This window comes from Carcharhinus amblyrhynchos, unplaced genomic scaffold (genome assembly GCF_965287045.1).
Source record: "Carcharhinus amblyrhynchos unplaced genomic scaffold, sCarAmb.v2.hapA scaffold_945, whole genome shotgun sequence".
Taxonomy (NCBI): domain Eukaryota; kingdom Metazoa; phylum Chordata; class Chondrichthyes; order Carcharhiniformes; family Carcharhinidae; genus Carcharhinus; species Carcharhinus amblyrhynchos.
This window is the reverse complement of record NW_027650685.1, coordinates 23,131-49,871: the sequence shown is the minus strand read 5'-3', so window position 1 is coordinate 49,871 and position 26,741 is coordinate 23,131. Positions and strand designations below refer to the sequence as shown.

At 52.8% G+C, this 26,741-nt stretch overlaps 1 protein-coding gene across 2 annotated transcripts; it reads right to left on the bottom strand.

Annotated features, from left to right (window-relative positions):
- Positions 1 to 1,448: 1,448 nt before the first annotated feature.
- On the bottom strand, positions 1,449 to 26,519 carry srrm2 (serine/arginine repetitive matrix 2). Of its 2 annotated transcripts, XM_080184798.1 has the most exons (12): positions 26,326 to 26,519; positions 17,467 to 17,732; positions 16,198 to 16,299; positions 15,716 to 15,877; positions 14,603 to 14,680; positions 11,262 to 11,324; positions 10,769 to 10,804; positions 9,722 to 9,772; positions 5,701 to 5,802; positions 3,650 to 3,878; positions 2,492 to 3,435; positions 1,449 to 2,452 (listed from the first exon to the last, which is right to left on the bottom strand). In XM_080184798.1, exons 2-12 carry the CDS (start codon positions 17,703 to 17,705, stop codon positions 1,540 to 1,542), a joined length of 2,919 nt encoding a protein of 972 aa, XP_080040924.1. In that variant the 5' UTR covers positions 17,706 to 17,732; positions 26,326 to 26,519; the 3' UTR covers positions 1,449 to 1,539. The 2 variants fall into 2 exon arrangements, with proteins under 2 accessions (XP_080040924.1, XP_080040923.1); XM_080184797.1 differs by having other exon boundaries at positions 1,449 to 3,435.
- Between the last annotated feature and the right edge of the window lie 222 nt (positions 26,520 to 26,741).

The window sequence follows — 26,741 nt, the reverse complement described above, 5'->3', positions numbered from 1 at the left end:
GGCAGGTCCGTCAATACGAGGAGAGACTGAGTGGGTTCGGAATTCTGTTCACCTGAGATTCGAAGAGGGGGATCTGATAGAAACTTATCAAATTCTAACAGGGTTAGACAGGGGAGATTCAGAAAGCATGTTCCCCAGGGTGGGGGGAGTCCAGAACCAGGGGGGAGGGGGGGGGGTCACAGTTTGAGGATGAGGGGTGAACCTTTTAGGGACTGAGGGTGAGGGAGGAAATGTCTTCACCCAGAGGGTGGGGAATGTGTGGGATTCACTTCCACAGAAAGTACAGTCTCATTTCACACCCAATCAAATGATAACCTGCCTTCCTATCATTGCTACTGAGATGAAGAACCTCACATTTACACTCACAACCTCTCACAATTTACACTCACTCAAGTAATGATTGACTTCAGGAAGCATAAAGGAGAACACACCCTGTCTACATCAACGGGGACAAAGTAGAAAGGGTCAAGAGAACTTCAAGGTGTCCAGATCACCACAACCTGTCCTGGTCCCCCCCACGCCGACACTATAGTTAACAAAGCCCCACCTAAGCCTCTACTTTCTCAGAAGACTAAGGAAATTTGGCATGTCCGCTACAGACTCTCACCAACTTTTACAGATGCCTCCTGTAGAAAGCATCCTTTCCCGGATGTATCACAGCTCGGTCTGGGCTCCTGCTCTGCCCAAGACCGCAAGGAACTACAAAAGGGTGGTGAATGTAGCCCCCAATCCCATCACCCAAACCAGCCTCCTATCCATTGACTCCGTCTACACTTCCCGCTGCCTCGGGGAAAAGCAGCCGGGATAATTAAGGACCCCCCCCCCCCCCCCCCCCCCACAACATTCTCTCTTCCACCTTCTTCCTGTTTTGGGTTTCTACATTCCTCCACTCCACCCCCCCCCCCCCGCCATGCCCCGGACACTCACCGATCCTTGCGTCTGTCCCTGGGGGGCGTTGGCGAGCGACTGCTCTGAGAGTTTGACGAGCTGGAGCTGGAGGGAGAGCGGGAAGCCCTCCGTCGCTGGGCCGGAGGCGGCGAGGGGGAGCGGGACGGCGGCGGGGACTTGGAGGCGGAGCGCTGGCGGGGCGGGGCGGCCGGGGGGGACAGGGGACTCCCCTTCCCCCCGGGGGACGGTGGTGCCGCCGCCGCCGCCGCCTCCCCGCCCCGGGCCGGCGACCGGCCGGACGATACGGCGTCCCCGCCGTCCGCCAGCTCCCCCCCTGCCCCCGGCGGCGATCGGGGGCTGCTACCTCGGCTGCGGGGGGCGGTCTTGCCCGCTGGCGGTCCCGGGGGGCTTCCGCCATCGACCGGCGGCTCCTGGCCCACCGCCAGCTGCTCCTTTTCTGTTGCCGGTGGGCTGGCTCGAGCCGGGCTCCTGGTGGGCCGGGGGCTTGTCATCCCACCCCTCGGCGACGGCCTTCCCAAGGTCAGTGGCAAACGGTTACAATCTGGGGACGATCTGTCTTGCCGTGGCGACTCGCTCTTCCTTGGCGATGACCCCTCGTGCCTGGGTGACTTGCTGCTCCTTGGTGATGCCTTAGTCTGCCTTGGTGATGACCTGTCTCGTCGTGGTGACTCGCTCCTCCTTGGTGATGACCTGTCTCGCCTTGGCGACTCGCTCCTCCTTGGTGATGACCTGTCTCGCCTTGGCGACTCGCTCCTCCTTGGCGATGACCTGTCTCGCCTTGGCGACTCGCTCCTCCTTGGTGATGACCTGTCTCGTCGTGGCGACTCGCTCCTCCTTGGCGATGACCTGTCTCGCCTTGGCGACTCGCTCCTCCTTGGCGATGACCTGTCTCGCCTTGGCGACAACCTCTCGTGCCTGGGCGACTTGCTCTTCCTTGGCGATGACCCTTCTCGCCGTGGCGATGACCTCTTGTGCCTTGGCGACTCGCTCCCTCCTTGGTGACTCGCTCCTCCTTGGTGATGACCTGTCTCGCCTTGGCGACTCGCTCTTCCTTGGCGATGACCTGTCTCGCCTTGGCGATGACCTCTTGTGCCTGGGTGACACACTTCGCCTTGGCGATGACCTGTCTCGCCTCGGTGATGACCTCTTGGGCCTAGGTGACTCGCTCTTCCTTGGCGATGCCTTAGTCTGCCTTATCGATGGCCTCTCGCGCAGTGGCGACTCACTGTCCATTCGCAGTGCGTTATTCTCCTTTGGTGGCGTCCCCTCGCGCCTTGGTGACACACTCCTTTGTGGCGATGAACTCTGCGCCCTTGGCGATGACCTCTGGCGCCGTGGTGACACGCTCCTACTTGGCGATGACCTCTCTATCCTCTGCGGTGACCTCTGGCGCCTTGGTGATATGCTCTTCCTTGGCGACGGCCTCTCTGCCATCTGCGGTGACCTCTGGCGCCTTGGTGACGCACTCCTCCTTGGCGATGACCTCTGGCGCCTTGGCGACACACTCCTCCTTGACGACGACTTCTCCTTCCTTGGCGGCGACCTCTGGCGCTTCGGTGACACGCTCCTCCTTGGCGGTGACCTCTGGCGTCTTGGCGACACGCTCTTTCTTGGTGACGACCTCTCTGCCCTCTGCGGTGACCTCTGGCGTCTCGGTGACACGCTCCTCCTCGGCGACGACCTCTCCTTCCTTGACGGTGACCTCTGGCGCCTCGGCGACACGCTCCTCCTTGGCGACGACCTCTCCTTCCTTGACGGTGACCTCTGGCGCCTCGGCGACACGCTCCTCCTCGGCGACGACCTCTCCTTCCTTGGCGGTGACCTCTGGGCCTGGGGCGTCACGCTCCTCTTTGGCGATGACCGCTCGCGCCTTGACGATGACCTCTTGGGCCTGGGCGACTCGCTCCTCTTGCGCGGGGCCTTGTTGGGCCGTGACGTTGACCTCTTGCGCCTCGCCGGCGATCTCTGCTGCCTGGGGGACGCGCTCCTCCGCGGTGACGTCCTCCCCCTCCGCGGCGACGACCGCTGCTGCCTCGGTCTGGGGGACTCACTCCTCCGCGGCGACGACCTCCCCCTCTTGGCCGGCCGGCCCGGCGACGACCTCCCCCCCCTCCTCGACGACGACCCCTCGCGCCGCGGGGTCACGCTCCGGCTCCGCGACGGGGCCTTGCTGTGCCGCTCGCGCCGGGGGGAGGCCTTGCCGCCGGCCCCCCTCCGGGCGGGGGGGCTGCGGGGGGCCCGCGCCGGCGAGCGGGGGAAGCCGGGCGAGGCGGCCTCCCTCCCCGGGGAGCGCCGGGCGCCTCGGGCGGGGGGCGGGCTGCGGCTGCGGCCCCGGGGAGGGGTGCCCCGGCCCCTGTCCGGCGAGTGCCGCCTGCCCCCGGGCTCCGCCGACCCCCTGCCTCGGCCCGGGGACCGAGACCCCCGCCTCTCTGTCCAACGGGAGGGGTTGCGCTCGCTCTGTCGGACCGGGGAGAGCGCTGCCAACTGCTGCCGCGAGCGCTGGACCGGCGAGGCATCCACGGAACTCTGTAAGACATAACAAGCGATGGAAAACCGTCAGAGTGGGAGGGAAACGTCTGCCCCGTCACCATAAAGGAACACCCTTTAAAATTCCAGGGGGGGGACCCAGGGCACCGCCGCGGGACGTTGAAAACGGAGGTGAGAAGAAAACCCATTTAATGCCACCCCCACCTCCCCCTACCCCCCCACCCGGCCCCCCGCCCAACCCCCCTCTACCCACCTCTCTCTTGCTCCTGCCCGCACCACGACCGGGGCTTCCGCTTGTACTCCTCGCCCTGGCTCCCGGCCTCTCCGGCAGGACGGGGGAGCCGCCCCGGGCTGGCGAGGGCTTCCGTGCTGCCGCCTCCGCCGTCCGACCTTCGCCCTCTGACCTCGCGGCCGGCCGTGGCGATGGGCTGCCCCTTGCCGGCGCCACGGGGGCCATCGGTGCTGCCCTGGGACTCCGGGACCTGCAGAGAGACGGAGGAGGTGGGTGGTGGTGGTGGAACGGTCAGCAAATGGGACAAAGCCACCCCTGCGCCCCACCCCTCAGCTCCTCCGGGCCTGTTCCCCCACGCGATAGGACGGTGGCCCATCTATTCCTGCCAGCAGCCTCCCCAATGAACTTTCAGCCCCCTCTCCCCCGCACGTTGCTGCGGACGTTCGCATTTGCTGTTTGCACAGTTGAACGAAAGCACACTCTGTGCAGTTTTGGGCGCCGCACCTGCGCAAGGATATTTTGGCCTTGGAGGGAGTGCAGAGGAGGTTTACTAGGCTGATACCGGAGTTGAGGGGGTTGAGCTATGAGGAGAGGCTGAATAAACTGGGCTTGTACTCGTTAGAGTTTAGAAGAATGAGGGGAGATCTCATTGAGACGTATAAGATGATGAATGGGATGGAAAGGATAGAGGTGGAGAGACTCTTCCCGCTCAGAAAGGATAGTAGGACTAGGGGGCACAGCCTCAAGATAAAGGGGGGGCGGTTTAGATCGGAGTTGAGGAGGAACTTCTTCACTCAAAGGGTGGTGAATCTCTGGAATTCTCTGCCCGTTGAAGTGGTGGAGGCTGCCTCGCTAAATATTTTTAAGATGCGGGTTGACGGGTTTTTGATAAGTGAGGGGATTAAGGGTTATGGGGAGAGGGCGGGAAAGTGGAACTGAGCCACGACAGATCAGCCATGATCTTATTGAATGGCGGGGCAGGCTCGAAGGGCTGGATGGCCGACTCCTGCTCCTATTTCTTATGTCCGTTCCAGAGGTGTTGCTGCAGAGACCAGGCAGTAGTGTTGTCAAAGCAACAGTTTGTTTCTGAATTTGAGCCGGCGTAAATCAGGCACTTTAGACACCAAGAACCTACTGAATTTGAAACCGACGGTTTGGGCAGTCGGAAACAATGACGTCAGCAGAGGTGTAAGAGATGGGAAGCAGTGAGCCAAACTCACTCAGAGGGTGGTGGGTGAGTGAAATCGGCTGCCGCTGGTGGTGGTGGAGGAGGTGAACTCGCTGGGGTCTTTTGAGAGACTTCTGGATGAGTGCATGGGATTTAATGGGATTGAGGGTTGTAGGTAGGGATATGATCCGCGCAACTTGTGGGCCGAAGGGCCTGTTTGTGCTGTAGCGTTCTATGTCCTAAAGTGGGAGACCACTTGCTATCGTCCACAGCTCTCGAGAGACAGCAAGACAGACTTGCCTGCTCTCGTGTACAGCGCACAAGAAACAATACTTTTCCCTGTGTCCCGATACACGTGACAATAATAAATCAAATCCTTTTCCTTCTCCCCTCTGTACTCTATGAATGGTATGCTTTGTCTGTAGAGCGCGCAAGAAACAACACTTTTCACTATATCCCAATACATGCAATCAATACCCCACACAATAAACGATTCGCTTTCCTAGTTACTTGCTGTTCTTGTACACTGGCCTTTTGATATTCGTGCACAAGGACGCCCAGATCCCTCTGCACCTCAAGAGCTCTGCTATCTCTCACCGTTTAGACAACAAGCTCGTTTTTGATTCTTGCTGCCAAAATGGACCAATGCCCAGGTGTTAAACTGCATTCGCCACACGTCCGCCCGCTCACACCGAACCCTATCTTAAATCCCATTGAGGCTTCCTTGTGTCCTCACACTTCCCAAAACCACCACCGGTGAGACTGTTTGCGTTATCGAGCACGCAGGAGGGGGAAACCTTCGGCATTGGAGGGGGGGAGGAGGAGGAGGAGGAGGAGGAGGAGGGAGGCAGAGAACGTAAACGCGCGATGGCGGCGGCGCACAACACCAAATCGGAAAGCTCACCTACTCCGTGAGGGCGAGGTGCTCCTGGAAGATGAGGAGTTCTGCGAAGTGGAGGAACTCCGGGTCCTCCGGTGCTTGCGAGGAGGCGAATGGGTCGGGCTCCTGAGGGGCAAGGATTCAGAGTTTAATCCGGAGGCTTTTCACTCAACCCAGCCAGTTAGAGAGAACCTAACCGTCTCCCCTTGACGTTCTATGGCATGACCATCACTAAACCTCCCCCTCCTTCCACTGTCAACATCCTTTGGGGGGGCGGGGGGTGTGGTTGGTTGGTGTTACCATTGACCAGAAACTGAACACACTCTCCCCCACATTCAACATCCTGGGGGGTTACCATTGACCATCACTGAATCCCACCCCCCCACTATCAACATCCTGGGGGTTCCCATTGCCCAGAAACTGAACTGGGTCCCGGCCATATCAATACTGTGTCTCCCAGAGCAGGTCAGAGGCTGGGAATCCTGCGGGGAGTAACTCACCTCCTGATTTTCTCCCCTCCCGCCCCTTCCCAAAGCCTGTCCCACCATCCACAAGGACACAAGCCAGGGGTGCGATGGGACACTCTCCACTCGCCTGGATCATAGAAACCCTACATTGCAGGAGGCCATTCGGCCCATCGAGTCTGCACCGACCACAATCCTACCCAAGCCCTACACCTATATCCCTACATACTTACCCGCTAATCCCTCTAACCTACGCATCTCACAACTCTAAGGGGCAATTTTAGCATGGCCAACCACCCTAAACCGCACATCTTCGGACCATGGGAGGAAACCGGAGCACCTGGAGGAAACCCATGCAGACACGAGGAGAACGTGCAAACTCCACACAGGCAGTGACCCGAGCCGGGAATCGAACCCGGGTCCCTGGAGCTGTAAAGCCGCAGGGCTAACCCACTGTGCCACCCACGGATGAGAACGGCTCCCAACAACACTCGAGAAGCTCGACACCAGTGAGTGAAAAATCATGTCTCACAAATTTGATTGAGTTTTTTGAAGGGGTAACCGAGAAGGTAGATGAGGGCAGTGCGGTTGATGTTGTCTACATGGGCTTTAGCAAGGCCTTTGACAAGGTACCGCATTGTAGGTTGTTGCATAAGGTTAAATCTCACAGGATCCAGGGTGAGGTATCTAAATGGAGACAAAATTGGCTTGATGACAGAAGGCGGTTGTAGGGGGTTGTTTTTCAAACTGAAGGTCTGTGACCAGCCTCAGGGATCAGTGCTGGGCCCACTGTTATTTGTCATTTATATAATGATTTGGATGAGAATATAGGGGGCATGGTTAGTAAGTTTGCAGATGACCCCAAGATTGGTGGCAGAGTGGACAGTGAAGAAAATTATCTCCGATTGCAACAGAACCTTGATCAATTGGGCCAGTGGGCTGACGAAGGGCAGATGGAGTTTAATTTAGATAAACGCGAGGTGATGCATTTTGGTCGATTGAACCAGGGCAGGACTTACTCAGTTAGTGGTAGGGCGTTGGGGAGAGTTACAGAACAGCGAGATCCAGGGGGACAGGTTCATAGCTCCTTGAAAGTGGAGTCACAGGTGGACAGAGTGGTGAAGAAGGCATTCGGCATGCTTGGTTTCATCGGTCAGAATACAGGAGTCGGGATGTCTTGTTGAAGTTGTACAAGACTTTGGTACGGCCACACTTGGAAATACTGTGTACAGTTCTGGTCACCCTATTATAGAAAGGATATTATTAAACTAGAAAGAGTGCAGAAAAGATTTACTAGGATGCTACCGGGACTTGATGGATTGAGCTATAAGGAGAGGCTGGATAGACTGGAACCTTTGTCTCTGGAGCATAGAGGGGTGATCTTATAGAGGTCTATAAAATAATGAGGGGCACATCAGCGAGATAGTCAATATCTTTTCCCCAGAGGTAGGGGAGTCTAAAACTAGAGGGCAGAGGTTTAAGGTGAGAGGGGAGAGATACAGAAGGGTCCAGAGGGGCAATTTATTCACACAGAGGGTGGTGAGTGTCTGGAACGAGCTGCCAGAGGCAGTAGTAGAGGCGGGGACAATTTTGTCTTTTAAAAAGCGTCCAGACAGTTACAGGGGTGCGATGGGTATAGAGGGATATGGGGCAAATGGGCAATTGGGGTTTATAAAAAAAGGGGCTGCTTTCCATGCTGTAAACCTCAATGACCACCCAGGACAAAGAAGCCCCCCCTCCCCTCTCGATCGATACATTAACCCCCACCTTTGACATTCGCTCCCTCCACCACCCACGCACAGCGGCGGCCGTGTCTACCGTCTACAAGATGCCCCGCAGAGACTCGCCAAGGCTCCTTCCACAGCACCTTCCAAACCCGCCACCTCTACCCACCTAGAAGGGCAAAGGGGGGGGGGGGGGAACACCCACTGTTTGCAAGCTCCCCCCCCACCCCCCCGAGGCCCCCCGCACACCATCCTGACTTGGAAATAAATCGGCCGTTCCTTCAGTGCGGCTGGGATCCAAATCCTGGAACTCCGTCCCTAACAGCGACATGGGTGTACCTACACCACACACACACACACACACACACACACACACACGGGGATGGCTGTGGGGTCGAGGTGACGGCTCACCTACCCCCTTATCGAGGGGCGGTGGATAAATCCTGGGCTATTAGGGTCAGGGGATAAATCCTGGGCTATTAGGGTCGGGGGATAAATCCTGGGCTATTAGGGTCAGGGGATAAATCCTGGGCTATTAGGGTCGGGGGATAAATCCTGGGCTATTAGGGACGGGGGATAAATCCTGGGCTATTAGGGTCGGGGGATAAATCCTGGGCTATTAGGGACGGGGGATAAATCCTGGGCTATTAGGGACGGGGGATAAATCCTGGGCTATTAGGGACGGGGGATAAATCCTGGGCTATTAGGGTCAGGGGATAAATCCTGGGCTATTAGGGACGGGGGATAAATCCTGGGCTATTAGGGACGGGGGATAAATCCTGGGCTATTAGGGTCAGGGGATAAATCCTGGGCTATTAGGGACAGGGGATAAATCCTGGGCTATTAGGGTCAGGGGATAAATCCTGGGCTATTAGGGTCGGGGGATAAATCCTGGGCTATTAGGGTCAGGGGATAAATCCTGGGCTATTAGGGACGGGGGATAAATCCTGGGCTATTAGGGTCGGGGGATAAATCCTGGGCTATTAGGGTCGGGGGATAAATCCTGGGCTATTAGGGTCGGGGGATAAATCCTGGGCTATTAGGGACGGGTGATAAATCCTGGGCTATTAGGGTCAGGGGATAAATCCTGGGCTATTAGGGACGGGGGATAAATCCTGGGCTATTAGGGACGGGGGATAAATCCTGGGCTATTAGGGTCAGGGGATAAATCCTGGGCTATTAGGGACGGGGGATAAATCCTGGGCTATTAGGGACGGGGATAAATCCTGGGCTATTAGGGTCGGTGGATAAATCCTGGGCTATTAGGGATGGGGGATAAATCCTGGGCTATTAGGGACGGGGGATAAATCCTGGGCTATTAGGGATGGGGGATAAATCCTGGGCTATTAGGGATGGGGGATAAATCCTGGGCTATTAGGGACGGGGGATAAATCCTGGGCTATTAGGGATGGGGGATAAATCCTGGGCTATTAGGGTCGGGGGATAAATCCTGGGCTATTAGGGACGGGGGATAAATCCTGGGCTATTAGGGTCGGGGGATAAATCCTGGGCTATTAGGGACGGGGGATAAATCCTGGGCTATTAGGGATGGGGGATAAATCCTGGGCTATTAGGGACGGGGGATAAATCCTGGGCTATTAGGGATGGGGGATAAATCCTGGGCTATTAGGGTCAGGGGATAAATCCTGGGCTATTAGGGTCAGGGGATAAATCCTGGGCTATTAGGGTCAGGGGATAAATCCTGGGCTACTCAATGACGTCCACATCAACCTTCTGGCCCCTGCCCAGAAGGCAAGGGTCAGGGGTTTGGAGACTCGGGGCCCTGAGGGAGCTGGGGATAAGGGGAAAAACAAAATTGTCTTCCAGAAGGTTCCAGAGCAAGTTACCGAGTCTCACCTCTTTCTCTTTTTGTCCTTGTTCGCACGTTTACTCTTGGGGCTTGTGGACCTGTGGAGGAAGAGGAGGAGGAGGAGGAGGAGGAAGAGTTAGGCTGTTGTCCGAACAGAGCTCCCTCGACCCACTGGAATCTGAATCCCACGTCGCCCTCTGGGGCGAGCTGATCCCCCACCCGATGCTCCGCCAAAGCTCTGCTGCCCTCGTCCCGGGACGGAGCTCACAGCACGTCCCCATCACCCTCTCCCGTACTCGCTGACCCACACCCTCCCCTGGCCCAGTAACGCCTCCACCTTGTAAATTCACCCTCATTTTCAAATTCCTCCTGCCCTACGCTGGGCTTCCCTATCGCCACACCCTCCACCCACCCCTACACCCCCTCCCTATCGCCACACCCTCCACCCACCCCCTACACCCCCTCCCTATCGCCACACCCTCCACTAACCCCCTACACCCCCTCCCTATCGCCACACCCTCCACTAACCCCGACACCCCCTCCCTATCGCCACACCCTCCACTAACCCCTACACCCCCTCCCTATCGCAACACCCTCCACCCACCCCCGACACCCTCTCCCTATCACCACACCCTCCACCAACCCCCTACATCCCCTCCCTATCGCTACACCCTCCACCCCCCTCCCTATCTCTGTAACCCCCTCCAGCCCCCTACACCCCCTCCCTATCTCTGTAACCTCCTCCAACCCCCTACACCCCCCTCCCTATCTCTGTAACCTCCTCCAGCCCCTACACCCCCTCCCTATCTCTGTAACCTCCTCCAGCCCCCCTACACCCCCTCCCTATCTCTGTAACCTCCTACAGCCCTCCTACTCCCCCTCCCTATCTCCGTAACCTCTTCCAGCCCCTCCCACCCCCCTACACCCCCTCCCTATCTCTGTAACCCCCTCCAGACCCTACACCCCCTCCCTATCTCTGTAACCTCCTCCGGCCCCCCCACACTCCCTCCCTATCTCTGTAACCTCCTCCAGCCCCCTACGCCCTCGAGGTTACTGCGAGGTGTCTTCACTGACGGGATAAAACATTTGCTTACCTGTGTTTCTTCTTGCTTTTGGATTTGGACTGCGATCTGCGGATATGAGAGAGAGGGAGGTTAAAACCTGCCGTCGAGGTGCGACATTTATCTATTAGTGTCACATGTCGGCTTACATTAACACTGCAGTGAAGTTACTGTGAAAATCCCCCAATCGCCACACTCCTGTTGGGGTTACACTGAGGATGAATTTAGCACGGCCCCAATCCACCCAACCTACTCGTTTTTAGACACCAAGGGGCAACTTAGCACGGCCAATCCACCCGAACCAGCACGTCTTTCAGATGCGTGAGGGAACCGGAGCACCCGGAGGAAACCCACGCAGACACGGGGAGGACGCGCAGACTCCACAGAGACAGCGACCCGAGGCCGGGAATCGAACCCGGGTCCCTGGAGCTGCGAGGCAGCCAGTGCTAACCCCGCTGTGCTACTCCCTGTCCCCTGGTGACTGACCCTGAAAGGCGAGGGGTGGAAGCCCGCCGCGGACCCGTACCTGCTCTTCTTCTTGGAACTCTTTTTCTTCTTCTCCTTCGAGCGGGCCGACGGGCTGGCGGACCTGTAAGCAGGCAAACGGGACGCGTTACAGGAACCGGGCGACAATGGACCCCCCCCCCACCTCCCCCCCCCAGAGCCTGCTCCCCCATCCCCACAGCCTCCTGATCAGTGTGTGAACTCGGCTCTCTCTCCACTCCTTATCTGACTGTGCGGTCAAATTTCCCTCCAAGTTTGCCGAGGACACCACGGTAGTGGGTCGGATCTCAAACCATGACGAGACGGAGAACGGGAACGAGATGGAGAATCTGGTGAACTGGCGCGCCCACAATAACCTCTCCCTCAGTGTCAACACAACGAAGCAGATTGTCATCGACTTCAGGAAGTGTAAAGGAGAACGTGCCCCTGTCTACGTCAACGGGGACGGAGTAGAAAGGGTCGAAAGAGCTTCAAGGTGTCCAGATCACCAACAACCTGTCCTGGTCCCCCCCCGCAACGCCGACACTATAGTTAAGAAAGCCCCACCAACGCCTCTACTTTCTCAGAAGACTAAGGAAATTTGGCATGTCCGCTACGGACTCTCACCAACTGTTACAGATGCCCCATAGAAAGCATTCTTTCTGGTTGTATCACAGCTCGGTCTGGGCTCCTGCTCTGCCCAAGGCCGCAAGGAACTACAAAAGGGTGGTGAATGTAGCCCCCAATCCCATCACACAAACCAGCCTCCCATCCATTGACTCCGTCTACACTTCCCGCTGCCTCGGGGAAAAGCAGCCGGTATAATTAAGGACCCCCTCCCACGCACACACACCCCGGACATTCTCTCTTCCACCTTCTTCCGTCGGGGAAAAAGATACAAAAGTCTGAGGTCCCGTACCGACCGACTCAAGAACAGCTTCTTCCCTGCTGCTGTCAGACTTTTGAATGGACCTACCTCGCATTAAGCTGATCTTTCTCTACACCCTCACTGTGACTGTAACACTACATTCTGCACCCTCTCCTTTCCTTCTCTATAAACGGTATGCTTTGTCTGTACAGCACGCAAGAAACAATACTTTTCACTGTATCCCCATACACAGGACAATAATAAATCAAATCAAATCTTTTTCCTTCTCCCCTCTGTACTCTATGAACGGTATGCTTTGTCTGTATAGCACGCAAGAAACAATACTTTTCGCTGGATCCCAATACATCTGACAATGATAAATCAAATCGAGCAGGGTGGAGGAGAAAGGTAGGGGAGTCTGAAACTAGAGGGTGTAGGTTTAAGGTGAGAGGGGAGAGATACAGAAGGGTCCAGAGGGGCAATTTTGTTCACCCAGAGGGCGGTGAGCGTCTGGAACGAGCTGCCAGAGGCAGTAGTAGAGGCGGGTACAATTTTGTCTTTTAAAAAAACATTTAGACAGTTACATGGGTACGATGGGTATAGAGGGATATGGGGCAAATGCGGGCAATTGGGATTAGCTTAGGGGTTAAAAAAAGAGCAAGATAGATCGAAGGGCCTGTTTCCAAGCTGTAAACAGTATGGCTTTCACTACAAGGTACAAGTCTGGAGTGTGATGGAATACTCCCCACTCGCCTGGATGGGTGCAGCTCCCAACAACACTCGAGAAGCTCGACACCATCCAGGATAAAGCTTGATTGTCACCACATCCACAAACATCCACACCCTCCACCACCGACGCTCAGTAGCAGCCGTGTGTACCATCCACAAGATGCACTGCAGCAACTCACCAAAGATCCTTAAACAGCACCTTCCAAACCCACCACCACTTCCACCTGGAAGGACAAGGGGGCAGCAGATACATGGGGAGCACCGCCACCTGCAAGCTCCCCCTCCGAGCCACTCACCGCCCCGACTCCGAAATACATCAGCCGTTCCTTCACTGGGTCAGAGTCCTGGAATTGCCTCCCTAACGGCACTGCGGGTCAACCCACAGCACAGGGACCGCAGCGATTCGAGACGGCAGCTCACCCACCACCTTCTCAAGGGGGCAACTAGGGGTGGGCAGTAAATGCTGGCCCAGCCAGCGGCACTCATGTCCCGCGAGCGAATTAAAAACAAATAATAGAACGCTTATATAGAATCCTACAGTGCAGAAAGAGGCCATTCAGCCCATCGAGTCTACACTGACCAAAATCCCACTCAGGGCCAAGTCTCACAACACCACATATTTACCCCGCTAATCCCCCTGACACCAAGGGACAATTTAGCATGGCCAATCCACCCTAACCTACACATCTTTGGACACTAAGGGACAATTTAGCATGGCCAGGACAATTTAGCACGGCCAATCCCCCCTAACCTACACATCTTTGGACACTAAGGGACAATTTAGCATGGCCAATCCAACCTAACCTGCACATCTTTGGACACTAAGGGACAATTTAGCATGGCCAATCCACCCTAACCTACACATCTTTGGACACTAAGGGACAATTTAGCATGGCCAATCCACCCTAACCTACACATCTTTGGACACTAAGGGACAATTTAGCATGGCCAATCCACCCTAACCTACACATCTTTGGACACTAAGGGACAATTTAGCATGGCCAATCCACCCTAACCTACACATCTTTGGACACTAAGGGACAATTTAGCATGGCCAATCCAACCTAACCTACATATGTTTGGACATTAAGGGACAATTTAGCACGGCTAATGCACACTAACCTACACATCTTTGGGAGTGTGGGAGGAAACCGGAGCACCCGGAGGAAACCCACACAGACACGGGGAGAATGTGCAGACTCCGCAGAGACAGTGGCCTGAGCTGGGAATCGAACCTGGGTGCCCTGGTGCTGTGAGGCGGCAGTGCTAACCCACTGTGCTGCCTCGCTTGGGAGACTAGGTACTCGCCGTGCGTTGCCCGGTTCACTTCAGATGATAAACACTGGAGGAGGAAACGGTAGGGGAGGGGTAAGGGGGCATTATCTGGCAAGCCAATTCTCATCAGAACATTGCCCTGACTAACAGGGAACCTTTGCCTCTCCCAAGGCACCCGGGGTAATTCCAGCCCCCAAGAGACAAATCGGCATGAGGCTTGGACACGTCTCTTTTGTTTGCACAAATCGAGCCTGCCTCCCTCAGGCTCGGAGCACGTACAAATGAGCCACGTCACCGGCACGACTGTTTCTGGGAAGTTGGCCGTCCGGGCGGGTGGGTGCGGAGCACCAGTCCGGGAGACGGTGAGAGGACTGGAACGGGAGGGGAGGGACGGGCCCAGGGCGGAGGGAATTTGAACAAAGGAAAAAAACACCCAGCTGAAGTGTCCCTGCATCAGTCACCCCTCCCAAACCCTCCCCCTGCCCCGAGCAGCTCGCCAATCCCACACTCACCGCCCCCGGCTCCGAGCTTTCTTCTTCTTCCTCCGCTTGGGCGATGGGGAACGTGACCGGACAGGCTCTCGGATGATGCTGTGGATAAGAGAATTGAGTATTTCTTTCAGAAAGACAAGTACCGTCGAAGTTTTCCCTCTTGCACTCATCAGGACCAGAATGGCAAATTTCAAAGGCGACAATATAGAACCCTTGTGCGGCCATACCTGGAATATAGTGTTCAATTCTGGTCGCCACACTACCAGAAGGATGTGGAGGCTTTGGAGAGGGTTACAGAAAAGATTTACCAGGATGTTGCCCCTGGTATGGAGGGCATTAGCTATGAGGAGAGGTTGGAGAAACTTGGTTTGTTCTCACTGGAGTGATGGAGGTTGAGGGGAGGCCTGACAGAAGTCTACAAGATGATGAGGGGCAGAGTGGATAGTCAGAAAGGTTGAATAGGTTAGGCCTTTATTCCCTGGAGCGGAGAAGAACGAGGAGAGATTTGATAGAGGTGTATAAAATTACGATGGGTGTAGATGGGGTGAATGCAAGCAGGCTTTTTCCACTGAGGCTAGGGGAGAAAAAAAACCAGAGAACATGGGTGAAAGGGGAAAATTTAAAGGGAATATTGGGGGTGGGGGGGCTTCTTCTTCACACAGAGAGTGGCGGGAGTGTGGAATGAGCTGCCAGATGAATGCGGGGTCACTTTTAACAGTTAAGAAAATCTTGGACGGGTTCGTGGATGAGAGGGGGTGTGGAGGGATATGGTCCAGCTGCAGGTCAGTGGGACTAGGCAGATAAATGGTTCGGCACAGGCAAGAAGGGACAAAAGGCCTGCCTCTGTGCTGTAATTTTCTTTGGTTCTTGTTTTTTCAGGAAGGCGTTGGGTGTGTTTTTGTGCGTGTGTGTGGGGCAGCAGCAGCGGCCAGAGTTGGGGGAGGGCGATACAGCGAGAGAGAGAGAGAGAGAGAGAGAGGGAGAGAGAGAGCAGGCGAGGCAGAGACACACAGAGAAAGTTGGGAAGGGGACAGGGGGAAAAGGCATCAGAAAGATCTCTCAGTAATTAAACCGAGATGCCCCGGGGTGAGTGAGTGCCGGTCAGTCCCGCGCGCCTGGCCCAGCTCCACCTACCCGTACTGTTTCTGTGGCTCGCTCTTGCTGGCTGCCTCCTGCGCCCGCCTCTTGGGGTCGAAGGAGCTGCCATCCACGTAGCTGTCGCTGATCCCAAACGCCGCTCGCAGCAGCTCGTTCTTCTTCTCGTTGGCCTCGGCCAGTTGGTGCGTCTCGCTGACACTGGGGGGAGGGGGGGGGGGAAACAACACGGCAGTGAGGCCCGATCCCACAACAGGAGCCGGAACGCACCATTCGGCCCCTCGTCTCTCCTAGCCCATTCGATAGGACCCTGTCTGATCTGACAACTCCGTTCTCCTGTCTCTCTCTCTCTCTCCCTGCCTAACCCTCCATCCACCCCCACCCCCCCTCGCCAATCAGAAACGTCTCTAACTCAGTCTCAGATATTGTAGCCCTACCCCCTTCCCCATGACCGCCACCTTGTTTGAGATTCCTCCCCCCTCCTCCTGTGGATAACACAAGGATAACGGGGCCAGACTTACGCGGTACGAGCCTTCGCCTCTTCTTTGCCCTGGCTTCCATCTTTCTCCACCAGCATCTGTCGAAAGGTTGCCACCTTCTGTTGGATCTCCTCCTCGGAATACCTGAAGGAACGCCAGAAAAACATTCCCACTACCACAAACTGACGGCCATCAGGTAGACATGACAGTAACTCACATAGAGAGGGCTGTCACTAGCAAAACATCGCGCTCCCACTGCCCACAATCCCGATCCCCTTCCCGTTCGCTCCCACTGTACACAATCCCAATCCCCTTCCCGTTCACTCCCCCTGTACACAATCCCAATCCCCTTCCCGTTCACTCCCACTGTACACAATCCCAATCCCCTTCCCATTCACTCCCCCTGTACACAATCCCAATCCCCTTCCCGTTCACTCCCACTGTACACAATCCCAATCCCCTTCCTGTTCACTCCCACTGTACACAATCCCAATCCCCTTCCCGTTCACTCCCACTGCCCACAATCCCAATCCCCTTCCCGTTCACTCCCACTGTACACAATCCCAATCCCCTTCCCGTTCACTCCCACTGTACACAATCCCAATCCCCTTCCCGTTCACTCCCACTGTACACAATCCCGATCCCCTTCCCGTTCACTCCCACTGTACACAATCCCAATCCCCTTCCTGTTCACTCCCACTGTACACAATCCCAATCCCCTTCCCGTTCACTCCCACTGCCCACAATCCCAATCCCCTTCCCGTTCACTCCCACTGTACACAATCCCAATCCCCTTCCCGTTCACTCCCACTGTACACAATCCCAATCCCCTTCCCGTTCACTCCCACTGTACACAATCCCAATCCCCCTTCCCGTTCGCTCCCCCTGTACACAATCCCAATCCCCCTTCCCGTTCACTCCCACTGTACACAATCCCAATCCCCTTCCCGTTCACTCCCACTGTACACAATCCCAATCCCCCTTCCCGTTCACTCCCACTGTACACAATCCCAATCCCCTTCCCGTTCACTCCCACTGTACACAATCCCAATCCCCTTCCCGTTCACTCCCACTGTACACAATCCCAATCCCCCTTCCCGTTCACTCCCACTGTACACAATCCCAATCCCCTTCCCGTTCACTCCCACTGTACACAATCCCAATCCCCCTTCCCGTTCACTCCCACTGTACACAATCCCAATCCCCTTCCCGTTCACTCCCCCTGTACACAATCCCAATCCCCTTCCCGTTCACTCCCACTCTACACAATCCCAATGGACCTGCTCCCCGCTCCCCCTACCCCGGACATACCCCTGCTCCTCCATCATGTCCTCCAGCTCGATACACTTGAGCTCCACCTTGCGCTTGCGTTCGTGGTCCAGGATGTCCTGGTTGGGCTTCTTCATCAGTCCCGATTCCAGCTTCTTCAGCTCCTCCTCCGACTTGTAGTCCACCCGGTCCTTCTTGTGGCGGATGGAGGAGAGGTTACGCTGGACGTAGCCATTGGTGCCGCTCCCCCGAGGGGTGGGCAGGCCAATACCGTTATACATGGCGGGTGTCGCTGGCACTGGTCACTGCTGGAGTGTGGATTGGGACGGTTAGGAGGGGGGTCAAAGACACAAGAAAGGCAAACAGTCAGAGACAGGGGTGTCGCAAACAATACACGCTCAAATGCCCCCTACCCCCAGTGAGAGAGGCGCAGTTCCACACTGGGTTGTCCTACCTTTAACAAGGCCAGACAAGTGCCCAATACCCCCTCCCTCCAACATGTCCCTTAACAACCAACCAGCCCGCATCCCCACTGCGAAGAGGAACTCACTTCCTGACCCCCCCCCAACCACCAGAGTCTGTCCCACCATCCACGAGGACACAAGTCAGGAGCGTGACGGGACACTCTCTCCGCTCGCCTGGGATGAGTGCTGCTCCCAACAACACCCGAGAAGCTCGACACCACCACACACGGGGGCTGCGGTGGGTTCGAGACGGCAGCTCACCAAGCACCACTGCAAGGGGGCAATTATCACAGCACCCCTGCAAGTGCAGGAAGAGGCCATTCGGCCCACTGAGTCTGCACTGACAACAATCCCAGCCAGGCCCTATACCCGTAATCCCACATATTTACCCTGCTAATCCCCCTGACACTCGGGTTAATTTTATAACGGCCAACCCACCTAACCCGCACATTTCTGGAGGAAACCCGAGCACCCATAGAAAATTACAGCTCAGAAACAGGCCTTTTGGGCCTTCTTGTCTGTGCCGAACCATTTTTCTGCCTGGTCCCACTGACCTGCACCTGGGCCATATCCCTCCACACCCGTCTCGTCCATGAACCCGTCCATGTTAAAAGTGACCCCGCATTTACCACTTTATCCGGCAGCTCATTCCACACTCCCGCCACTCTCTGCGTGAAGAAGCCCCCCCCCCCATATCCCCTTTAAACATTTCCCCTTTCACCCATGCCCTCTGTTTTTTTTTCTCCCCGAGCCTCAGTGGATAAAGCCTGCTTGCGTTCGCTCTATCGATACCCAGAGGAAACCCACGCAGACACGGGGAGAACGTGCAGAGTCTGCACAGACAGTGACCCAAGGCTGGAACTGAACCCGGATCCTTGGCCCTGTGAGGCAGCAGTGCTACCCGCATTATTTAAGATAAACCGCTCCTAAACATTTTTTTTTGTTGCAATTTTTTCTGAAGAGACGTAAATGCCATGTATGCTTGTTAGTTACCGGCTGGGTTTAGTTACAGTTTGGTATGGTTTAACACCAATAGTCTGTAATTAAAACAGTGCTAACCACAATCTACATCAAAGGGGACAAAGTAGAAGTAACTGTAGTTAAGAAAGCCCCACCAACACCTCTACTTTCTCAGAAGACTAAGGAAATTTGGCATGTCCGCTGCAACTCTCACCAACTTTTACAGATGCCCCATAGAAAGCATCCTTTCCGGATGTATCACAGCTCGATCTGGGCTCCTGCTCTGCCCAAGACCGCAAGGAACTACAAAAGGGTGGTGAATGTAGCCCAATCCCATCACGCAAACCAGCCTCCCATCCACTGACTCCGTCTACACTTCCCGCTGCCTCGGGGAAAAGCAGCCGGCGTAATTACACCCGCACATTCTCCGGACATTCTCTCTTCCACCTTCTTCCGTCGGGGAAAAAGATACAAAAGTCTGAGGTCCCGTACCGTCCGACTCAAGAACAGCTTCTTCCCTGCTGCTGTCAGACTTTTGAATGGACCTACCTCGCATTAAGCTGATCTTTCTCTACACCCTCGCTGTGACTGTAACACTACATTCTGCACTCACTCCTTTCCTTCTCTATGAATGGTATGTTTTGTTTGTATAGCGCACAAGAGACAATGCTTTTCACCATATCCCGATACACGTGACAATAATAAATCAAATCAAATCCTTGGCACTAGCAGCAACTCCACCAATCTTCGCGTCATCCACAACCTTACAAATCAGACATCCCCACATTTTCCTCTGGATCATTTATGTATACTACCAGCAACAGACATCCCAGCGGAACACCATGAGCGACAGATCTCCATTCAGAAAAACACCCTTCCATCGCTAATCTCTGTCTTCTATAACCAAGCCAGTTCTATATCTATCTCGTCAGCCCACCCCAAATCCCATGATTTTGTAACAGTCAGCCATCTTGTCAAACGCTTTACTAAAGTCCATATAAACTCCATCCGCCATCCTATCCTCATCAATGTTCTTTGTCACCTCTTCAAAAAAAACTTAGTCAAGTTGGGGAGACATGACCTTCCCAGTACAAAACCGTGCTGCCTGTCACTAACTGGTCTATTTTCCTCCAAACGTGCGGATATCCTGTCCCTCAGTACCTTTTCCAAAAGCTCCCCCATCACTGACGTCACTGGCCTATGGTTTCCTGGATTGTCCCTGCTTCCTTTCTTAAACAAGGGAACAACATTGGCTGTTCTCCAGTCACCTGGAACCTCGCCAAGAGGATGTGAAGATATCTGTGTTGGTTAAATTCATAGAATGCCTACAGTGCAGGAGGAGGCCATCTGACCCATCGAATCGGCACCGACCACAATCCCACCCAGGCCCTAATCCCGTAACCCCACATGTTTACCCTGCTAATCCCCCTGACACTATTTAGCATGGCCAATCAACCTAACCCATACATCTTTGGATTGTGGGAGGAAACCGGAACACCCGGAGGAAACCCACGCAGACACGGGGAGAGCGTGCAAACTCTACACAGACAGTGTCCCGAGGTCGGAAGTGAACCCAGGTCCCTGGCGCTGTGAGGCAGCTGTGCCAACCCACGGTGCCACCCTCTGACAGACTGCCGGATTGAACTAACTATTGAGGACAAAGCGGATAGATTCCGGATTAAATTAATCACACAGATTACAGTTTAAATGGCTGCACCGTGGCACAGCGGGTTAGCACTGCTGCTTCAGAGCGTCAGGGACCCGGGTTCGATTCCCAGCTCAGGTCACTGTCCATGTGGAGTCAGCACGTTCTCCCCGTGTCTGCGTGGGTTTCCTCCGGGTGCTCCGGTTTCATAAGAACATAAGAAATAGGAGCAGGAGTAGGCCATCTAGCCCTTCGAGCCTGCCCCGCCATTCAATAAGATCATGGCTGATCATGGTTTCCTCCCACAGTCTGAAAGACGTGCGGGTTAGGGTGGATTGGCCATTTACACAGCTAGTGGGGGTATTCACGGACATCTTCAACCTCTCTTTACAACAATCTGAGGTCCCTGTCTGCTTCAAGAAGACCATCATCCCGGTACCTAAGAAAAACCAAGCAGCGTGTCTTAATGACTATCGGCCGGTGGCTCTGACATCCATCATTATGAAGTTCTTCGAAAGGTTAGTCATGGCACGAATCAATTCCAGCCTCCCGGACTACCTGGACCCACTACAGTTCACCTACCGCCCCAACAGGTCCACAGCAGACACCATCTCCCTGGCCCTGCACTCAGCCCTGGAACACCGAGATGACAAGGACACCTATATCAGACTCCTGTTTATTGACTACAGCTCAGCCTTCAACACCATTATTCCCACAAAACTCATCTCCAAACTCTATGGCCTGGGCCTTGGTTCCTCTCTCTGCGACTGGATCCTGAACTTCCTAACCCACAGGCCACAATCAGTAAGGATCGGCAACAGCACCTCCTCCACAAATATCCTCAACACCGGTGCCCCCACAAGGCTGTGTTCTCAGCCCCCCTCACTATACTCCTTACACACCTCTGACTGTGCAGCCAAACCCCCCTCCAATTCGATTTTCAAGCTTGCCTACGGCACCACCGCAGCGGGTCAGATCTCAAACAATGACGAGACAGAGAACAGGAATGAGATCGAGAATCTGGTGAACTGGTGCAGCGACAATAATCTCTCCCTCAACGTCAACAAAACAAAGGAGATTGTCATCGACTTCAGGAAGTGTAAAGGAGAACACGCCCCCGTCTACATCAACGGGGACGAAGTAGAAATGGCCGAGAGCTTCTGGTTTTTAGGTGTCCAGGTCACCAACAACCTGTCCTGGTTTCCCTCCCCCCCGGTCCAACACCGACACAATAGTTAAGAAAGCCCCACCAACGCCTCTACTTTCTCAGAAGACAAAGGAAATTTGGCATGTCCGCTCCGACTCTCACCAACTTTTACAGAAAGCATCCTTTCCAGATGTATCACAGCTTGGTATGGGCTCCTGCTCTGCCCAAGACCACAATGAGCTACAAAAGGTTGTGAACGTAGCCCAATCCATCACGCAAACCAGCCTCCCATCCATTCACTGTCTACACATCCCACTGCCTCGGGGAAAAGCAGCCGGCATAATTAAGGACCCCCCCCCCCCAACGCACCCCGGACAGTCTCTCTTCCACCTTCTTCCTTTGGGAAGAAAGATACAAAAGTCTGAGGTCCCGTACCGACCAACTCTAGAACAGCTTCTTCCCTGCTGCTGTCAGACTTTTGAATGGACCTACCTCGCATTAAGTTGATCTTTCTCGACACCCTCACTGTGACTGTAACACTACATTCTGCACCCTCTCCTTTCCTTCTCTGTGAACGGTATGCTTTGTCTTTATAGCACACAAGAAACAATACTTTTCACTGTATGTTAATACATGAGACAATAATAAATCAAATCAAATCTTTGTTGCAGTGTTAATGTAAGCATAACCATGACACTATTAAATAAACTTTAACCGGTCAAATCCAAACCATAATCTGTCAAATTTAAACCACAATCTGTGATATCAATGGATAAAAACACCAGTTCCATCAAATCTAAACGTTAATTTATCAAATTTCAACCATAATCTCAAAGAGGTTAGTTTTAACTTTTGGGACAGGCCTATCATTCTCCATAGCTATCTTAAAACTAATAGAATTACGGTCACTGGTTCCAAAGTGCACCCTCACTCACACTTCCACCACCCGCCCTTCCTTATTTCCCAAGAGGAGGTCAGGTTTTGCCCTCTCTCTAGACGGGCCCTCCACACACTGGATGAGAAATTCCTCCTGAATACGCTCAACAACTTTCTCTCTATCCAACCCTCTAACACTATGGCTGTCCCAGTCAATGTTGGGAAAGTTAAAATCCCCCAATATTACCACTCTATTTTTCTTGGAGCGATCTCCTTACATAATGTGCTCCTCAATTTCCCGCTGACTAGCTGGGGGCCTATAGTACAAACCTATCAAAGTGATTTCCCCCTTCTTATTTCTCAGTTCTACCCATATAGACTCAGTGGCTGAACCCTCCTAGTACTGCGGTTATTCTGTGAGGTTAACCAGTGCGATTAATGGTTACACACAGTAAACCCATCAAATACATCTAAAAGCACAATTTATGAAATTTAAACCATTATCTGTGTGATTAACGATTAAAAACTCAATTTAAACCGTAATCTGTTAAATTTATACCATAATGCGTGATTAATGGATAAAAAACATCAACTAAATCAAATTTAAGTTTTTAAACAAGTTCGTTTTATTAGTGTCACAAGTAGGCTTACATTAACACTGCAATGAAGCTACTGTGAAAATCCCCTAGTCACCCCACTCCGGCGCCCATTCAAGTAACACCGAGGGAGAATTTAGCACCTAACCAGCACGGCTTTCAGACTGCGGGAGGGAACCGGAGCACCCGGAGGAAACCCACACAGACACGGGGAGAACGTGAAGACTCCACACAGACAGCGACCCGAGCTGGGAATCGAACCCGGATCCCTGGCACTGTGAGGCAGCAGTGCTAACCTGCTGTGAATCCATTAATCTCACAGATTATGGTTTAAATTTGATAAATTAAGGTTTAGATTTGAAGTGACTGACATTTTTATGCATTGATATCATAGATTATGGTTTAAGTTTGATAAATTAAGTTTCATAATTTGATGGATTTAATGTTTTTAACATTAATCTCACAGATTATGGTTTAAATTTGATGCAGTTGGTGTTTTTAATCCATTAATATCACAGAGTATGGGTTAAATTTGACAGATTATGGTTTAAATTTGGTGAATTTAATGGCTGTATCCAATAACCACAGACTATGGTTTAAATTTGGTACATCAAGGTTTAGGTTTGATAGAACATTGAACAGTACAGGCCCTTCGGCCCTCGATGCTGTGCCGAGCTATGTCCCAACGCAAGATCAAGCTATCTCACTCCCTATCATTCTGGTGTGCTCCATCTGCCTATCCAGTAACCGCTTGAAAGTTCCTAAAGTGTCCGACTCCACTTTCGCAACAGCAGTGCATTCCGATCGCAACCACTCTCTGAGTGAAGAATCTACCTCGGACGTCCCTCCTATATCTCCCACCTTATAGTTATGCCCCCTAGTAACAGCTACATCCACCCGAGGAAATAGTCTCTGCATGTCCACTCTATCTATCCCCCTTATAAACCTCTATTAAGTCGCCTCTCATCCTCCTCCGCTCCAAAGAGAAAAGCCCCCAGCTCCTTCAACCTTTCCTCGTAAGACCTACCCTCCAAACCAGGCAGCATCCTGGTAAATCTCCTCTCTCCAATGCTCCCACATCCTTCTTATAGTGAGGTGACCAGAACTGCACACAATACTCCAAATGTGGTGTCACCGAGGTCCGGTACAGTTGCAGCATAACCCCACGGCTCTTAAACTCAAACCCCCTGTTAATAAACACTATAAGCCTTCTTCACGGCTCTATCCACTCGAGTGGCAACCTTCAGAGATCTGTGGATGTGAACCCCAAGATCTCTCTGTTCCTCCACATTCCTCAGAACTAATGTTTTATCGCATTAATCACACATTATGGATTAAATCTGACAGAACATGGTTTAAATTTGATGGAGTTGGCGTTTTTAACCATTAATCTCACAGAATGTGGTTTAGATTTGATAAATTGAGGTTTAAACTCGAAGGAACTGATGTTTGCATCCATTAATGTCACAGATTATGGTTTAATTTTAACAGATTTACTGTGCGTATCCATTACACCTGGGTGGCACAGTGGTTAGCACCGCCTCACAGCGCCAGGGGCCCGGGTTCAATTCCGGCCTCAGGTCACTGCCTATGTGGAGTCTGCACGTTCCCCTCGTGTCTGCGTGGGTTTCCTCTGGGTGCTCTGGTTTCCCCCCACAGTCCGAAAAATGAGGTTAGGTGGATTGGTCATGCTAAATTGTCTGTTAGTGTCCAAAGATGTTTACGTTTTAGATTCGATAAATTAAATTTGATAATTTAATTTTGACAGATTATGGATTAAATTTAGCAGTTAATGTTTTAGATTTGATAAATTAAGCTACATATTTGACGGATCTGACGTCTTAAACCATTAATCACATTATGGTTTAATTTGATTGTGGTAGTTTTTATCCATTAATCTCTCAGATTACAGTTCAAATTTGACAGATTATAGTTTAAATCTGATCAAACTGATGTTTTATCCTTAAACATCATGGTTTAAATTTGACACATTATGGTTTAATTTGATGTTTTGTCCACTAATCTCACTGTTTTCTGGTTTAAATGTGATCAAATTGGTGTTTTTAAACACATTAATCACATAACAGTTTAAATTTGATTAAATAGATATTTTTATCCATTCATCCCACTATTTTCTGGATTAAATTTGATCAAACTGCTGCTTTTAACCGTTAATCACACAGATTACGGTTTAGTTGGACAGATTTTGTATTTTTAGCCATTAATCTGCCTGTTTTCTGGGTTCAATTTGATCAAATTGATGCTTTTATTCATCAATCACAAATATTATGGTTCAAATATGATTAAATTGGTGTTTTTATTAATTAATTTCACAGATTATGAGTTAAATTTGATCAAATTGATGTTTTTATCCATTAATCTCAGATTATGGATTAAATTTGATCAAATTGATGTTTTTAAACCATCAATCACACAGATTACGGATTAAATTTGATCAAAGTGATATTTTTATCCATTAATTCCACAGATTATGGATTAAATTTGATCAAATTAGTGTTTTTAAACCATCAATCACGCAGATTATGGATTAAATTTGATCAAATTAGTGTTTTTAAACCATCAATCACGCAGATTATGGATTAAATTTGATCGAATTGCTGTTTTTATCCATTAATCATTGATATTGTGGTTTAGTTTTGACCAAATTGACGTTTTTAATCCATCAGTCACATAGATTATGAATTAAATTTGGTAAAATTGCTGTTTTTATCCATTAATCACAGATTTTATGGTTTAAATCTGATCAAATTGATGTTTTATGTATCAATCACACAGATGATGGATTAAATTTGATCAAATTGATGTTTTTATGTTATCAATCACACAGATTATGGATTAAATTTGATCAAATTGATGTTTTCAGCCAACAATCACACACATTATGGGTTAAATTTGATTAAATTGTTGTTTTTATCCAGTAACCACTGATATTATGGTTTAAATTTGATTAAACTGGTGTTTTTAATCCATCAATCACACAGAATGTGGGTTAAATTTGATCGAATGGTTATTTTTATCCACTAATCTCCCTGTTTCCTGGTCTAATTTTGCTCCAGCTGCTGTGTGGAGGGGAGGGACTGCACTCCCCCTGCCTCCCCCGGGGACGGTAAGGGGTTGGGCGGCCCTGCTCGCTACTCGAGGCCCAGGCTGTGTGCGCGGCCTAGCGCCCGCAGGCGGTCCGGAGACACTGACCTGGGCTTGGCGGGGGGTGGGCCGCCAAGCCGGGGGGGGAAGAGGGGCTCTTCTTATCCCGCCCCCCCTCTCTGGCTGGCTCTCGCTCTCGATCGCTCCGGTTCCCCGTCTCTCCTCCCTCTTCACTGCGACACCAACATGGAGTCCGGGGGAGGAGGGAAAGACCCCCTAGGAGATGGCGGCGGAGGGAGGTAGCGCCCCCTCGCAAAGCCGCTCGGGACTTGTAGTTTTCCCGACCGTTGCCGCCCGTCCGGGACAATGGAGGACCTGGGTGGATGTGGACTACAACTCCCGGCGTCCCCCGCGCGCGCGGGGACCTTTCAAAATGGCGGCGGCGGCCCAGCGAGCGAGAGAGTTGGGGGTTACGCCGCGGAGGCCGACGGGAGTGCTCGGCCATCTTGGATTGCGAGGGGAAG

What these genes read in the sequence shown, in the direction of transcription:
- srrm2 (XM_080184797.1), bottom strand. Translation starts at nt 17,705, where the DNA reads ATGTATAACGGTATTGGCCTGCCCACCCCTCGGGGGAGCGGCACCAAT. An exon ending in GAGGCGAAGGCTCGTACCGC is followed by an intron (nt 15,878 to 16,197) that starts GTAAGTCTGGCC and finishes CCCTCCCCCCAG; the next exon opens with TGTCAGCGAGACGCACCAAC. An exon ending in GAGCCACAGAAACAGTACGG is followed by an intron (nt 14,681 to 15,715) that starts GTAGGTGGAGCT and finishes TCTTATCCACAG; the next exon opens with CATCATCCGAGAGCCTGTCC.